This window comes from Scleropages formosus, chromosome 3 (assembly GCF_900964775.1).
Source record: "Scleropages formosus chromosome 3, fSclFor1.1, whole genome shotgun sequence".
Lineage (NCBI taxonomy): Eukaryota > Metazoa > Chordata > Actinopteri > Osteoglossiformes > Osteoglossidae > Scleropages > Scleropages formosus.
The window spans coordinates 6048257-6063777 of record NC_041808.1 but is presented as its reverse complement, the minus strand read 5'-3'; the positions used below and the strand labels follow the sequence as shown (position 1 = coordinate 6063777).

General features: G+C 53.6%; 1 protein-coding gene across 12 annotated transcripts in view; it reads left to right on the top strand.

Moving 5' to 3' along the window:
• The first annotated feature begins 2451 nt into the window (after positions 1 to 2451).
• The window catches only part of ablim1b (actin binding LIM protein 1b), a 62491-nt gene continuing 49421 nt past the window's right edge, over positions 2452 to 15521 (top strand). For 3 of the 12 annotated variants that reach the window (XM_018762646.2, XM_018762645.2, XM_018762642.2), the window contains exon 1: positions 9823 to 10082. In XM_018762646.2, coding sequence (XP_018618162.2) covers positions 9941 to 10082 — 142 coding nt within the window. In that variant the 5' untranslated portion in view covers positions 9823 to 9940. Of the gene's footprint in view, positions 2627 to 9821; positions 10083 to 13885; positions 14102 to 15521 lie in introns of those variants that run through there. The other 9 variants (XM_029250073.1, XM_029250072.1, XM_029250069.1 and 6 more) reach the window with 5 other exon arrangements.

The window sequence follows — 15521 nt, the reverse complement described above, 5'->3', positions numbered from 1 at the left end:
TGTGGCCGAAGACGACAGTGCAGCTCAGCGCAGAAACGTCTCTCTATTGCCCCATGTGGTCAGATATGGAAGTGCAGCTCAGCGCAGAAAGGTCTCTCTATTGCCCCATGTGGTCGGATATGGAAGTGCCGTTCAACGCAGGAGCATCTCTCTGTTGCCCCATGTGGTCGGATATGGAAGTGCAGCTCAGCGCAGGAGCGTCTCTACCGCCCCCTGTGACCGCATGAGGCAGCACATCTCCCCATCCCCTGGCAGGATGACTTGTTAGCCCTGTTCATGCAGCTTACTGTTGGTCCAAGATACACTGAAATACATCTTATGGACAGCAAGCTGGAAGGACAGATTTCACATGATTGCAGAACTGAGAGCACTTATACTGCCCTATATGTGTATCTGTGGAGAGATGGCATTTACTGCCACAGGGTGGCATCGATTGGCCATTTTCGTGGTTAAAGCTGTTCAGTTCAAAAGCCCATCCAGTTGTGCGATCGATGTGGGACGCAGGCACTCAGCGACTGACGTCCTGTGAAATGCCATCGAGAAAAAAACTTCACTTTAAAATACTGCTCCTTACTTTGTGCACCAGCTGAACAGTCATCGCATCATCAGGACCCTATTGCTTGTGGCAGTCAGCAGGTTCATACACAGGACACTTGGCACAGCAGAATGACATTTACATCATCAAAATAAATACTGAAAATAAATTCCATGTACTGCACATTGTAGGAAAGAAATCAGGAGAAAGTGAACAGTTGTAACATTTTATTGAAATTCCAGCCAGTTGGCTATTTGGCCACACGGGGGCGCTGCAGCCAAAACTTTCTTCTAGTAACAAGAATGACGACTGTACCTGTGGATACAGGGTGTCATTAAGAAAAACAGTGATTTTACTCAGCAGATGATAAACTGTGGTGAAGCACAACAGGTCTGAAGGAGGCTCCAGGGCCTGGAGATCCTGCCGTATTGCTCATAAGATTTCAGTGTTGCTCCTCCAGTCCTTCTGCTATTCACTGCTGTTGACCAGGAACAAAGAGGAGTCCTCCTGCATGTGGGTTTAAATGGAGCACTTCCAGCTGGATGTTTCTGTGAACCCCATCACACTTATTACATTCATTTTAAATAAGAATACTGTGGTGTCAAGTCAGCTCAGAACATGGACCATTAAGGCACAATCTCTCACACACACACACACTGTCCGAAGCCGCTTGTCCAAAGCGAGGTCACAACAAGCCGGAGCCTAACCAGGCAACACAGGGCTCCAGGGGGAGGGGACACACCCAGGACGGGACGCCAGGCCGTCACGAGGCACCCCAAGTGGGACTCGAGCCCAAGACCCACCGGAGAGCAGGACCCCGCCATATCCGCTGCGCCACCACACCCTCCGACAGAATCTGTCCCAGAGTAAATTTAACGCTTTAGCTGTCCAGTAAACTTTAATACATTTCCTTTAAACAGAAAAAAAATTAAATCATACATTAATAACCTGTAGTGACATCATCCACTATGCCCAGGCAGCAGTAGGTGGCATAGTAATAAAGGACATGACCTGCTAGTTATAATCCCACTTTCTGATGCAGCACCCTTGATCAAGGCTCTAACCCTGAACTGATACAGTAAAAAAAAAAAAAAAAAAAAAAAAAAAAAAAAAAAAAAAAAAAATCACCCAGCTGTGGAAATAGATAAATCACGGTACATCATTTTGGAGAACCTTTAGCGAGATGAAAAGTGAATAACGCGCGATAGGTTTTTTTGGCATAACGAAATTTTCCACCAAATATCTCACTGAACCATAAACTAAAACTGGGATAAACCCTAGCCTGGAAGTCCAACGCAGAGACTGCCACGGCTCTATAAACCATCCATAATTTAATAGCTCTTATGAAACAGCTGCTGGTCATTGTGCCTTCCCGCCGGCGACGTTACGGTCCTCTGTGGATCCCACCTCTCACTGTCCTCATTACCAAGGTCATTAACTAATGAACGTGCACTAAATGCGCCCTGCGGCGTCCCATCACGCACGGATGAACACGTTTGACCCGCGTGTCTGAACGCCCATCAGCCGATCAATTCAATCGATATACAAATTCCCTTGTGAAATGTGTTCTTTAAAAGGTGTACAGTTAATTATCCCCCTCCCAGACAGTACCGACACATTAACTCGCTTCTCACGGCTGAGTTTCGCTCTAATCCGCACAGACACGCGTGAAATATTGAAATATCGATCTTGTTTCCAAGTGACGTGGTATCGTGGTCGCGCACGGCGGGACACGCCCACCGGCGCAGCCCGTTTGCTTATTGGCTGACAGACACACGTTTCTCTCTCCGCCCAGGACACGCCCATGCACGCAGACTTTCTCTCTATTGGGCAGAGCCTTGACAGGCTGTATTCCTATTGGTCAGCGTCGACGTGGTCCCACCCCCCTCTCGCTCTCATGGTGTGTGTCAGCGGAGAGTCGCGGGCTGCGGTTCTGTTCTCAGTCACCGATCGATCAGCACGAGCAGCGCGACCATCCGCGGTCCACGGACCCAGGACCGGATAGGGGGGGTCGGCTCAGGTGGACAGAGACGGTCATCACTGGCGGGGAGAGAAGGAGATAGGAAGACGAAAGAGGGATGTCTGCTAGAGGTGAGTGTCTTTGAAGACCACTGCAGTGATGGGCTGTGATTCACACACGCACAGACTCGTGATGGTGATCGACATAGAGGTGGGCTCGTTCTGCTTCCCAGTGACCTCAGGTGTTGCTCTGCTCCCTAGGTGGGGTTTCTGGCAGGGTGTGAGTGAGTGAGTAAGTGAGAGAGAGAGAGAGAGATTGAGGACTCTGAACATCTTTGGCTGGACTCTGGTGCACTTGGGTTCTTGTGTTACATCATTCCGACTGACAGGTGTGATGTCCCATTGTCCAGTCACATGGTCGGAGTGTGACAGCGATGCTGTGGACGCACGCAGACCCCTCTGCGCGGGCGCTGACCAGCTGTGACATTCCTGTCCTCGGCTTTCCACCGTCATTGTGCTCCATCATCAGCCCGCACTCATTCTTCCCTTCATCCGGGGTTTAGCAATCGGTCGACTCATCGTTTCACGGGGGACTGTGGCGGCCGGGTGCAGCCGGGATCCTGGGGTGACAGGAATGATGGCAGTGACAGCGCTGATGGGCTGAGGAGAGTTTTGTCTGTGTGTGTCCGTGTGTGTGTGTCAGTGGGTTAATTTCACAAACAGCAGCCTGTAGAGTTATCATATGGTCAGAGGTGAGGGGTCAGGAGAGCTATGGTGCTGTTCTGTTCCTCTCTGTGTGTGTGTGCGCGCGCAGTGTTCGCTGTTTATGAGCAGGGAGTGAATCTGTAACCACATCCTTAGAGGATCGCTCCATTCATTAACCAGGACCGACCGCTGAGGCTCGGGCCTTGACCTTGAAGGGCTCCGCTGCTGTGTGGTCATGGTCGGTTGTTACTGTTTACCTTTTGGCGGTCGACTACGGTCCTGCAGATGCACGCTCAGCGCTGGAGTTTCTCTGCTGAGGTCGCTTGTTGGGAAGTTTATCTCACGGTGGGCTTCTAATGGTTCGGGGTCAGCGAACGTGTGTGATCTACAGGCTGCATCGGCGTCGACCTCGAGGACCGCGGTCAGCAACCCAGCCAGCTCAGAGGATCGGCTTTTCCTCAAAAGGTTCCGGGCTTTGAGCCTCACGGTAGCTGATTTCGGAGTTCGGTTTGTACAAAGGAACGTGAGCGAAAGCGTGAAAGCGGTCAGAACGTCCGGTCAGGATGGATATGAACCAGATGTAAACAGTGCCGGAGTCTGAAGGTCGTCTCTCTCTCTGACATTTCAGACATTTATCTTGTTAGAGGCAGGAATGGGCGGCGCGCCACCGAGTAACACTGCTGTTTGTTTTACTCCACTTCCTACATTTGGATCTCCGGTTGGGGTCACGACCCCTTGGAGGCACTGTTCACCTGAACCTGGTCAGATGGGTCAAGGGTTCCGCTTCGATGGTATTATTATTGTTATTTATTGCTGTTGACGGTTTGACCTGTGTGCCAGTGCCCTCTACTGCACTTGGAGAGGGGCCCATCCCCACCCCCGTCCCCGTCATCATGGGTCACGTTCTTTGACAGTAACTTCCTCCCTGGAGAGTGGTGGGACTCGAGCTTCTTGCCCTGGATCGAACGACACGCCACGTACCGTGTGCGACCCGACGCCGTCGCTGCGTTCCCCGAATGTTCTCGCAGAACCTCGCTCTCCCACATTGATCGTTCCCATATAACTGCACGCGTGAGCTTTGGCGTCTCCCTGCAGAGCTGTCCGTGAGTAAGATTTACACTATTAATATTTAAAAATACTCTATAATTATACATGGGAACATTAATTCTCTGCTGGGTCGTGATGTAGTGCCACCGCACCACTCCTCCCTGCAACAAATCTACTTCCGCCGTTCTTCTACCCACCCTCCTCACACCTTCCTTTGTCCTGTCGTCTTTCACCCCCTCCGTCTCCATCTGTCCATCAGAGCCAGGAGGACAGATCGGACCAAGATGGGACGGGGTCTGTAAAGTGGACAAAGTGCGGAACCCTTTCACGCTGCAGCGCGCTGAGGCTGGCTCGCGCGTCCGCTCCGTCCACCCTCTCCCTGTCTGTCTCTTGTCTCCTCCTTCCTCCCGCGGTCCCTCCAGCGCACCCTGGAGTCCCACTCCAGCTCCGAAACAGGGACACTCTCACTGTGCTACTTCCTTAATGGCTTCCTGAAGAAGGGTCTCTATTACTCTCTTAAATGGATTTCACCCCCTGTAACACAGCAGCTCCGCTTGCCTCTGGGGGTGTGCGTTCATGTGCGAGCGTGCATGCGTGTGTGTGTGTGTGTATCTGAATGGAGGGGAGGAGCTATCTTTGGAACCACAGCAGTTAATCAGTTGGACACGGTCTGCTCTTCAAAGGCTTGAGACTCACTCAGCATGGGGGTACTAATTATTCCCCCTGCGCTCCTGCGCCTGGGGGGCACCATCCCGGTGTCATGTGACTCTCGAAGGACAGCGTCTCGGAGGAGGGCACTTCAGGAGATGGGTTTAGGCTGACGGACAGGAGCACGGCTAAAGCGCCAAATTCTTGATCGAACCACGTGCAACGCAGGGCTTCGGTCTCTCGACCCACCCTTGGCTATTGCGGTCTTCTCAGGAAATTACATCATTGTCCTGACCGCTGTGGTAAGGCTTATTCTGGAAGAGGTGTTTTTCTTCAGTTTGGCTATGAAACGCACAGCTCGAGAGGGAATCCTAGGGTGGAAAATTCCGGCATTTCCTCCATTGTGCCGTAGGGTGTGCCTGTGTGTAACTCACTTTCTGTGGATGGAACATCATTGACAGTTGATGGGGATGCCTAGGTGAGAATGTAACACTCCTGTTGGAGCATCTTATCTGTGGGAGGAGTTGCAGTGACTGTGGATGGAGGGAAGTAACATCAGAGGAGGTGAGATTATGGCTGCTCCACCCATTAGTGAATCCATACCCACTGTTATGGTGGAGATGTGGGATTAATGGAGGGTCTGACAAAAGTATCATGTCCTCATAACATGGCTTTGAGGACACCGGAGCAGCCCTGAGTCTTCCCTGCCCTCTTATGTGCCAATCACCCTAATAGCCCCACCCAACCCCGTTTCAGCGCTGTCACAATGAGGACGGTGCTGTAGCTCTTCCTGATGACCGACCACCTCCTTCTCCGTTCTCCATATACACTCTCGGAATGGAGGTGGGGGTTGGGCATGGGCCTGGATGGGGGTCCTGTAGCTGGTGATTAATGATGACGCTCATACTGCAGAGCACAGAGGAGGAGGCGGCGGAAGGAGAGACATGGAGATGCTGGACATCTGAGCCTTTGACTTGTCCTTGTGCGTCTTCCTCTGTCTCGGGCGCAAACACGTTCCACCCCGGGCAACCGGTGTTGGCTTTTGCATTAGCCAAACTGTGCTCAGGTTTGACTCTTCTGCCTGCTCGTTAGCTTCTGATCGGTGTCCTGGAAATGTATGAGAGAGAAAACAGCCCAGTGTGACTCGATGGGGGGATCCGGCCTGTCAGTGCACACGCTTTATCTGTTGTATCTGCATCTAATCAGGCCTGAATCCACCAGGAAGCTCCATCTCCGCTCACAAACGACCATGCTGTCCACCTCCTGCAGACGTCACCACTGACTCGGGCTCCAGAGTGTCCGCTAACTCACCTGGACGCAGGTGCGAGGAAAACCGTAGCAAAAACCTCTACAGCCCTGAGTGAAGCAGCTTGAACAACATGTGTTGTATGACTATTTGCACCTTCCGTTTTGGGTGCAGCGTGAGGTAGGAGGTACAGAGCGCTTGGGTTCCTATCTGTAAAGTGTCCTTTTATCACAGAAGCTTTATTTTATGGTGCTTTTGGGGTTAATTTTTAGGACGGGGAGTGACGATTCGTATACCTCCCCTACGGTATACCACCCGCCCCGTCCACGAGTGCATCATCTTTATATGTCGCGTTGTTTATTGTCTATAAATTACATTTAATTTACAGCGATTCTTGATTTTGTGTTTCTGATTTGGAGGTGAAATGGCCTGAAAGACGAGGCACTGTGCGGCACGCAAAGGAATGCATTCGCATGACCGCCTGGTGCTCGGCCAAGAGCTTCGCCGCTGCACAATTCCATAATTGCCCTGTTTTTGTCGTGGCTCAAGTCCTCATCTCCCCATCTACGGCTCCACGTCATCTGAGTTCTTTCTCGTTTTCCATCTCGTCTGTCGTTTTTGTTTGTTGCCGCATGACGGCACAACGGTCCTAAGCTCTCTCTCTTCAAGTTGACACGTTATGGGGTTTGTGCGAGTAACGGGGCGCAGTTCGTCCTGCGGGACTCTGTGTGGTGTCACGTTCACTTCGATCAGAAAGCCTGACCGCTCAAGTTCACCGTGCGAGAACCTTCAAAGCAGCTCCGGAGGTTCACAGCAAGACGTGCATAATGACTCCAAAATATTTCCTCTGTCCCGTTTCAGGACAATTTGAAAAGCTGTGAAGTGGAATAAGTGAGCGCGATGCTCCGAGTGTTTGTTAAAATAGCCCACTTCGCAGCGGAAAAGTGGAACGGTGCATTAAAACTCATAATCGGAGTCCTGAGGGGAATGAGGGAAGATGTTCAATGTGGAACAGCTTGAGGAGGACCCTCATCAGCTATTAAAACTGTAGGAGAACATCAGAGGGGGTTCACACCGCTGTGAGGACCGGGACAGTCCTTGCCCACTGTGGAGATAGTGGCTCCCTCATCCCACAGTGGAGGAGTCTCTAGGGAGCATCAGTAATAGTACAGCGAGATGATCTCCAGGATGGGTCTCCAGGGCTGGATGGAGCTTTTGCAGTTCTACAGTTCTTGTCCAGTGTCTTATCCACACCACACCGAGGAGGTGAGATGATGGATGGACAAACGGAGAGGAGAAAGCAGGTCCGAGCAGAGGGGCAGTGAAACGTTCATCTCCAGACCACTTTATCTCAGGGTCTATTTACACTGAACCATGTGCAGATCCACGTATGGCTCGAACATCTGTCTGGGAAGACGGCAGGTCGTATATATGAATACGCACAGCATAGGAGTGTGCGGAGTCGTTCATCGTGCATCTGTTTGTCTGCGTCCCAGGGGAGAGGTGGTTCTCGTGGCCATCGGTTCCAAACCACTGCAGGTGCTGCTTTTCAAAAACATCGGCAACTTCTGTTCCCATACATCAGCACACCGTGTTCGGGTCGGTTCGCATTCGGCTGCCCGGCTCTGCCAGCAAAGCCCACGCTCCTCCCGTTGGATCCCCTGAGTGCGTGCTAACGATTTTGCATTTGCATAATATATCAAAGTGAACCGATGAGTGGGGTCGGGTTCGACCTGCAGTCATATCTACGGTACATATTAATAATCTGTATGGGAAGAAGCTGGTTTGCTTCGGGGGCTGGAGCAGTCATTCATCACCGCGGGAGAAATTCACCTTTCAGGCTTCAGCTTTTTGGGTGTTTTCACCTGGTACTCATTCAGGGTGCAAGTGTCCCCAGAGTGTCCGACACAGCTCTCTCTTGGAGTGGTGTGTTCTCCAGAGATGGCCGTCCGACTTTGACAGTTCCGTTCTTGTGGTGCTGTGTAGTGTCTGCAAGCCCCCAGAACAACGTTTGCTGGTGCTGAGCTATGCACGGTGGCTCCCTGGGGCAGGAGACCGCCCTTCCGGCAGGTTCCGCTCCGCTGGGTGAGGGCCGTGCATTCGCAGCTGTAGCTGGGGCAGACAACCAGGACTGCTGCACGTGCACATGTATGAATGAACAACAGATTGGAGGCTGCGCTGAAACGGAACGCGGCATGGTCAGCCAGCTGTAGTCTCGGGCGCCGCCCATCACCCAGCGCCGGGACAGTTTCCGTAATTACAGCGTGAGGTGTGGGACCCAGGAAGCGGACGGGCCTCTAATTGGAGGGGACAGATCTGTGCCGAGTGGCGGAGCGGCGGTGACTTGGACGCGTCTCTAGCTGTCCCCGGTGCACGGAGGCGGGCCTTGGCCCTTTGATCTCTCGACCCGAAAACTCTTAATGGCATCTGCCCTCCAAACCCGTGACGTTGGTCTGCAGCGGGAGCCGAGGCCCTGGTTCAACTTCACACTGTCGCCTTTTGTTCGGCTTTTTCTCACGTCCGTGTTTGTCGGACCAAGTTAAAGTGAGGGCTCCCGCGACGTGAGAAGCTCTGTGGGAAGAGAGCATTTGGACCACAACACGGTCAGATGAAGGTCAGAGGACTACTGGGTGCAACCGCGAAGGTCCAGGAGATGCAGAAGGTCCAGAAGACCGTTGTGGATCAAATTGTGTCTTGCTCCGTTCTGCCTCAAGTAGAATCTGCAGTGGCATCCCTCTGACTAGTCCCAGTAACGAGTTTCGCGGGGACTAGTCCCATTAACCAACAACAGTCCCGTTCTCCACTCTCAGCCACCGGGGGCACTGACCAGTCACAGTAACTAGTCCCGCTAACGAAGCTGCAGTAACCAGTACTCAGTCCTGTCCCCAGTCTTACGGTTCATTCACCTGCTTCTTCATAGCAAGGAGATGGACTCGGATGAATGGTTGTACTGTTGATTAATGATCATTGGGTTCCTTGGGTGATGATGATGATGATGATGATATCACAATTGAGGGACAGAACGGATGATGCAGAAGAGAAACACTACAATTAAAAGGAGCTTCGCTGAGAGGTCTCTTTGATGGACGTCTCCTCCCAAGTCCTGCCCTCCAACCCCCATGTGCTTCTGCTTGAGGGTCCACGGATGAGACTTTCCTTGTGCAGCTCAAGGTGCTCCACGAACTTGCAGTAGCCAGCCTCTCACACACGCACAGGTTCACACATGTGGGAGTTTGCGAGTTTCAGTGGCTGTGGAGCCCAGGCCATCGCCTTGGGATACCACAGTCATCACGGGGATGCAGGAGATACCCCAGCACCGTGCGGGAGCCCATGTGGTACGGGCTGGCGCGCACGCTCACGCACTCTCTGTACGGGGCCCTCAGGCCTTATGTGAGCCCTCAGTGGGAGTGTGAGCGCCCCCTGTTGAGTCAGTCTCAGCGGGTCCTTCATCCCTCTGTCCACACTCGTCACAGTACGCTCTCTTCCCTCGCTGCCTCTGTACCGCGGTGAAGTTATCGAAACAGCTGACCTGCTGTTACCAGTTCCTAGGCAACCCTGCCAAAGGCGGGCTGGTCAGGAGGGGGAGTTTCTGGAAGCTGGTTGCCTTATGGGAGTGTAGGGGCTTATTGAAGCCAGATGAGTGCGAACCGCAGTGGACAGGGGAACGGGCGCGTGCCGAGGAATGCGTGACGGCGTCAACCAGGAATCCCCGATATTTCCTCCACTTTAAATCTAAGCGGCGACTTGGACGGCGGTTACCGCACCTTGAACGCTCACACGCCGCGGTCAGCGGACTCCCGATGAGAAGCGGACGCCCCCCGGCGCACGGACCAGAGCAGACACCTCTCCAGGGTGCGTCCAGAGTGCGCGGGTGCGAGGGGGCTCCTGCGGCGCTCCTCCCCCACAGCAGATCGGACTCGGTTCGCGGAGCAGATGGAGGAGGTGAGGCTGTGAACAACAACGGCGCCTGCAATGCAAACACAGCGCGGGGTTTCGTCAGCGCGGCGCCCGGGCCGCCGACGTGCGAAAAGAAAACAGGAACCGCGACTCGCGGGCCCCCGGCGCTTACACACGGCTCTCTCGCTCGTTCTGTTAATGACTCCGTCGTCTTCAAACAGCTGGACGTCTCGGTGGACGAACCCAACCCCTGGGACGCTCCCGGAACGCCGCTCTGCCCGCCGCTTCTGGATGGTTTCGGCCCAAACGTCCATTCCGAATAAACATCTACAAGGAGGCGTGTCTGACATGTGGCCCGCGAGAACATTTGAACGGTTATTAATATATACTACGTTTACCATGCATAATTCAAAAAGTATCCACGATATGCGTATTAAACGTTGTACTGCGGATACTTTGTGACTTACCATCATGCTGCAAGTTGTCTTGAATCACGTTATAATATGGCTACTTTTAGACACACTTGACCCCACACTTACAGGGGACGTGGTGGCGCAGCGGGTTTGGCTGGGTCCCGCTCTTCTGTGGGTCTGGGGTTCGAGTCCTGCTTGGGGTGCCTTGCAATGGACTGGCGTCCCGTCCTGGGTGTGTCCCCTCCCCCTTCCAGCCTTGCGCCCTGTGTTGCCCAGTTAGGCTCCGGTTCACCGCGACCCCACTTGGGACAAGCGGTCTCAGACAGTGTGTGTGTGTGTGTGTGTGTGAGTATGTTGGTTACTGTGAATTTTACACACATGGCTCTCGAACCTCTTCCCAGTAATGATTGGTAATGATCCTGGCTCTTGGCCAGGAAAGGTTGGACACCCTTATCTTGAACAGTGTTGACATCTCCCTCCCAGTGTCACTTTTAGAGTGTGGGACTAGTGTGGGAACATGCTGTGGACGCAGTGAGCAGGTCCACACCCCGCGCTCTCGTCCTGCGTTTATGGTTCACGGTGCCTTAGACAGACTGCCCGGCGACTCCCGCTCGGACCACGTGACCACGGTCTGCGTCGGGCGTCTCTGCAGCGGTGTTGCGGTTTTTCTGCCTCTCAGTGGTCCTGTCTGGGCACAGCTGTGTGTTCCCCAGGTCCCCCGCCCATGACACACTCCTTCGTCTCGCACAGCTCTCTGCTTGTGTTGCGTAACGGCAGATCCTCCCGACTGCCGAGGGCACTGGGTTTTCTTGGTGAGTCCCTCCATGCGTGAACAATGAGGACACCCGGAGAGGCCTCGGCGCCGCCCGCCGCTCAGGCCATTGAGTTGCACGGCCTCACGGGAGTTCACACTCCGCTGGAAGAGAGACGTGTCACACCGGCGATTCATTCACCGGTCATTACGGCGGCGCTCAGGGTGCTCGCTGGTGCCCCGCGGTGTCCAGACGAGTCCTACGACCATCCCTTGGACTTTCCAGTAACGAGACCTGTTGGTGGGACCGTCTTCCGCCCTGTTACAGCCCAGCCATAGCATGTTTTTACAATGATGAACTAATACGGTTCCTGACCGCAGGTGGTCCATCACGGTGGAAGTTTAATGGAGAAGCCTTCCTTTGACATATTTAATCATCTTTCCAGCAAGGAGAATTAATCACCCCTCAGTCCATCATCAGGCAGATGCTCCATCTCACCACTAGGTGGAGCTGTTCTCTCGTTTTCTTGTGGTGATTCTCTGGTAGACGATTCGCAGAGGGAGGTGATGCCCTCATACCCCTGGCGATACTTGAACCAGGTGTGGTCCTGTTCAACCCCCTTCTGGTGCCGTGTGGGCGGAGCAGGAGGCACAGCGCCACCATGTGGTCGTCTCCCGCTCCACCTGGCTTTTTATCCACAGTACGAACCGTTGGAAGAGACGTTTACCATGCTGTTACCTGGATGTGAGAGCAACACACCGCACGTCAGCAGAATTCTGGTGCTGCGTTGTACATGAGTACATTGTAAACACACACACTGTGTGTTCGCGTGGCATGTGTCTGTGCCGAATGCACACACCACCGTTGCATACTTCCCAGCTAAAGAAAGCTGAGAATGTAAAAACATGGTAAATATGAAACGCAGAGTGGCGGCAGGTGACCTTGTGGTCACAGCAGCAGCCTGGCTTTTGAGGAACCCGGGTTCGAATCCCACCTCGATCCGGTAAAAATTACCCAGCTGTATAAATGGGTAAATCGCTGTAAGTAACTTAACGCTGTAAACTTCTTTTCAGGAAAATGTCACATAAATGAATCGACGTAAACGAATACCGTGTTTTGCGGCCATTTTGCAAGGTTAATACTCGCAGACGAAGGTAAAGATGGTGCAAAGAGCTGTTTATGGATCCTGCTTTTCGGGATGTTTCTGATGTTAACAATACGAACGCAGCGGTCGGCCCCCTAGATTCGAAGCAAAACGGGCGATGGGCGATGGGGAGCCGAGTTGCCTTCCCGCGGTTAGACGACACATCACGGACAGGGGCGGGACTTTTTCACGAAGGACACGACGTACGTCGTGTTCAAAGTGCTGCGTGTTCCCCTTTGTCAGCGGCTCCACGGTTGTTTGTTTCCCTAGACACGGGAGAGTCACGCGTATTACATAACGTAATGCAAAGGGTGACACGTTTCCCTCCAAACGGCTCTTTTCTCTAGATGCTGAGGGTTCTTCTCTCTGCACTTCCATGCGGCAGACATTTGATCCTGAGGCTGGATGTGGTCACATGGTGTTCAATGGACCGAAGCACCCGCTCCGGTCCCATTCACCCCCCTACACACACACACATACTTCATCCATGGTGAAATACACATCCTTCTTCATCTTCCTTCCCTGTTCTCCAGACTCTTGTGTTTAATGAGTATCCAGACATTGCAGTCACATCCACTCCCCCCCCGCAGTGAAAACACAGTAATAATCTGTACCGATGCTCTAGCTGACCACCTTGTTTCTGCTCTCCTCACAGTCATTAAGTGGCGTATTGGTGCGGGACCCCTGGGGACCATTGGAGCTGCCCATGGAGCTGCATGATGAGTCTCCCAGGGACTCTTTACGGAGCTCTGGAGGGTCTGATGTCTCAAGCGAGGTCTGTGGTCCAGATGCGTAATGGACAAAACATAGAGGCCTGCTGTCCCACTTAGGAGTGATGGGGACCCTACTGTAACTGTGTGTGTGTGTGTGTGTGTGTGTGTGTGTGTGTGTGTGTGTGTGTGTGTGTGTGTGTGTGTGTGTGTGTTGGCAGACCTCATTGCCCCTCACCTCCCTACACAAAGACAGTGAGAGAGGAGTATGGATGGAGGGGTGAGTGTCAGGAATCAGCATCACGGCGAGGACTTGTTGGTCAGCAGTCTGTCTTTATTGGTACCCAACGAATGGTGCTGTGGCCCCGCCCACAACCCCACCCCCCCATGTCAGGGTCCTATCCAGAGGGTGGTCTGTCTCGCATACAGCCGTGGAGAAGAAGGAAGAGGAGGAGGAGGAGCCTGTCCCACTGCGCAGCTGCACTGCGGATGCAGGAGGGCAGGAACACGGCAGGCCTGCGCAGAAATGCCTTAAATCACTGCACGAGCGAGGGATGACTCACGGTTCTGGGTGTGTGTGTTTGTGTGTGTGTGGGGGGACACGAGTGCCCCACTGAGACGTGTGCGATGAAATACAAAGCGGGCAGTTTGGTGGCACTGCCGGGCTACGCAGATCAGACCCCACCCTGCAGCGACCCGTGTGACTGCAGCACGCTCCATCTCCTCGCGTGCGCGCGTGCGTGCGTGCGTGTGTGTGTGTGCGTGCATGTGCCGCCCTCGCCCTTCTTCTCATTGGCTGTCTAAATTATTGATTTGGCCGAGGGAGGCGAGCTTGGCGCAGTGGTGCGAACCGCGCGGCTGTGTCCGGGAGGAGCGCGGTGACCGCTGCCCGCTGCCAGTGTGAGCGGGATGGCTGCCACGGCAGGGAGGGCGCAGGGCGACCCGCAGCCTCCCTATGAGGGCATCTGTCAGTACGCGCAGAAGATCACCTCCTGCTTCGGACTGGACGGGGAGCAAGCGCTGGAATGCCCCTCAGGACGGCGAGGTGTGTCTCGGAGTGCGTGAGGAGTGAGGATCCGGGCCTCGCGTGTGGGTCTGCGTGTGCCCTCTGGGGTGTGTGTATGTCTGCGTGTGTGTCAGAGGGAGTTCTCAGTGTATGTAACTCTGCTCCGTGTTTCCTCTCTCCCTTCGCTCCGATCGTCCTCCTGCGCCGTGTTGTGTGCAAAGGTCTGTTGTGGTGCAGAAGGTCTGTGTCCAGCATCTTCTCAGCCCCACACTCTGCGGGGGGGGGGGGGCTTCTCTGCTAGGCTGCTCAGAGGAGCAGACTCTGGGCCTCAGGGCTGTGTGTGTCAGTGTCCAGTGTTGAGTCAAATCCAGCAGTGTCATGTTGGAGGTATAGAGGATCCACCCCTGGGAGCATCAGGCCTGAGTGCTGTCCTGCTCCTCATCCCCGTGTGGGACACGCCGCTGTGAGTCTGCGCTCCCGTCCAGCGTGTTTGCATGTGATTGTTGAGGAGACCTGCAGCGCCCGTAAGCCCACCGCCAGGTGTGTGTGTGTGTGTGTGTGTGTGTGTGTGTGTGTGTGTGTGTGTGGTGAGTCAGCTCTTCTCCAGGGGGCCGCAGGGGTGGCGAGGGAGGAGACGTGGCCGTGTGCCCTTCAGGTCCAAGGCTTTCAAACCGTCAGGGTTGACCAAGAGCACAAAAGCTGGAGATCACAGGATGTTCTGCAACACACACTCGTGAATAATTAATATTTCCTGATCTTGTCTTGACGAGAAGTAAAAGGCGAGTGTTTCTCAACGCAGAGGGGTGTCGTGACCCTCTGTGATGGAGATACAGAGCTCCCGGGGAAGTGCCCCTGGCCCTCCATTGTGACCCTTGACTCCAAGTTGGGCTCTGTTGACACCTCATCCCTCTAATGCAATGATAACAAGGAAAAAATGTTCTGCTTGTCAACTCAGATTGATTGTCCTATGGAATCGACTGCTGAACCATACCGTTATGTTGACAATATCTGCAGTTCAATAGCAGTGACAATATAAATGGTACAAGTGGTTGTCATCGACTCTCTTCCTTGGTGCTTTAGTTGCCTAAAGGGCGGAGCTCTATGGAACTCAGATGGACCCGTGTCTTTTGCCTCTTTTCTTCTCATTGCTCACGGTGACCCCTCCAGGCTCCTCGGGGCCACAGGGTGGAGCTTGTGGAAACCTGGGGCCTATGGAGTGAAAAGAGGGCGTGGCTTATCGCTCCTACATTGGAGGTGTGGTTAACCTGCATCCTCCCCTCCTGAGCTGGTGATGATGTCATAAGAACTGGTTAACTTGCTGTAATTAACATGACATAAAACCTGGTAAAACGCACGTCCAACGTGAACATGTTCGGCTTCCTAAGACAGGATCCATCCTGCACATTGACCAGTACCTACTGCGGTACTGGCGCTGTAAATCGAGAGCCTGATCCCGACC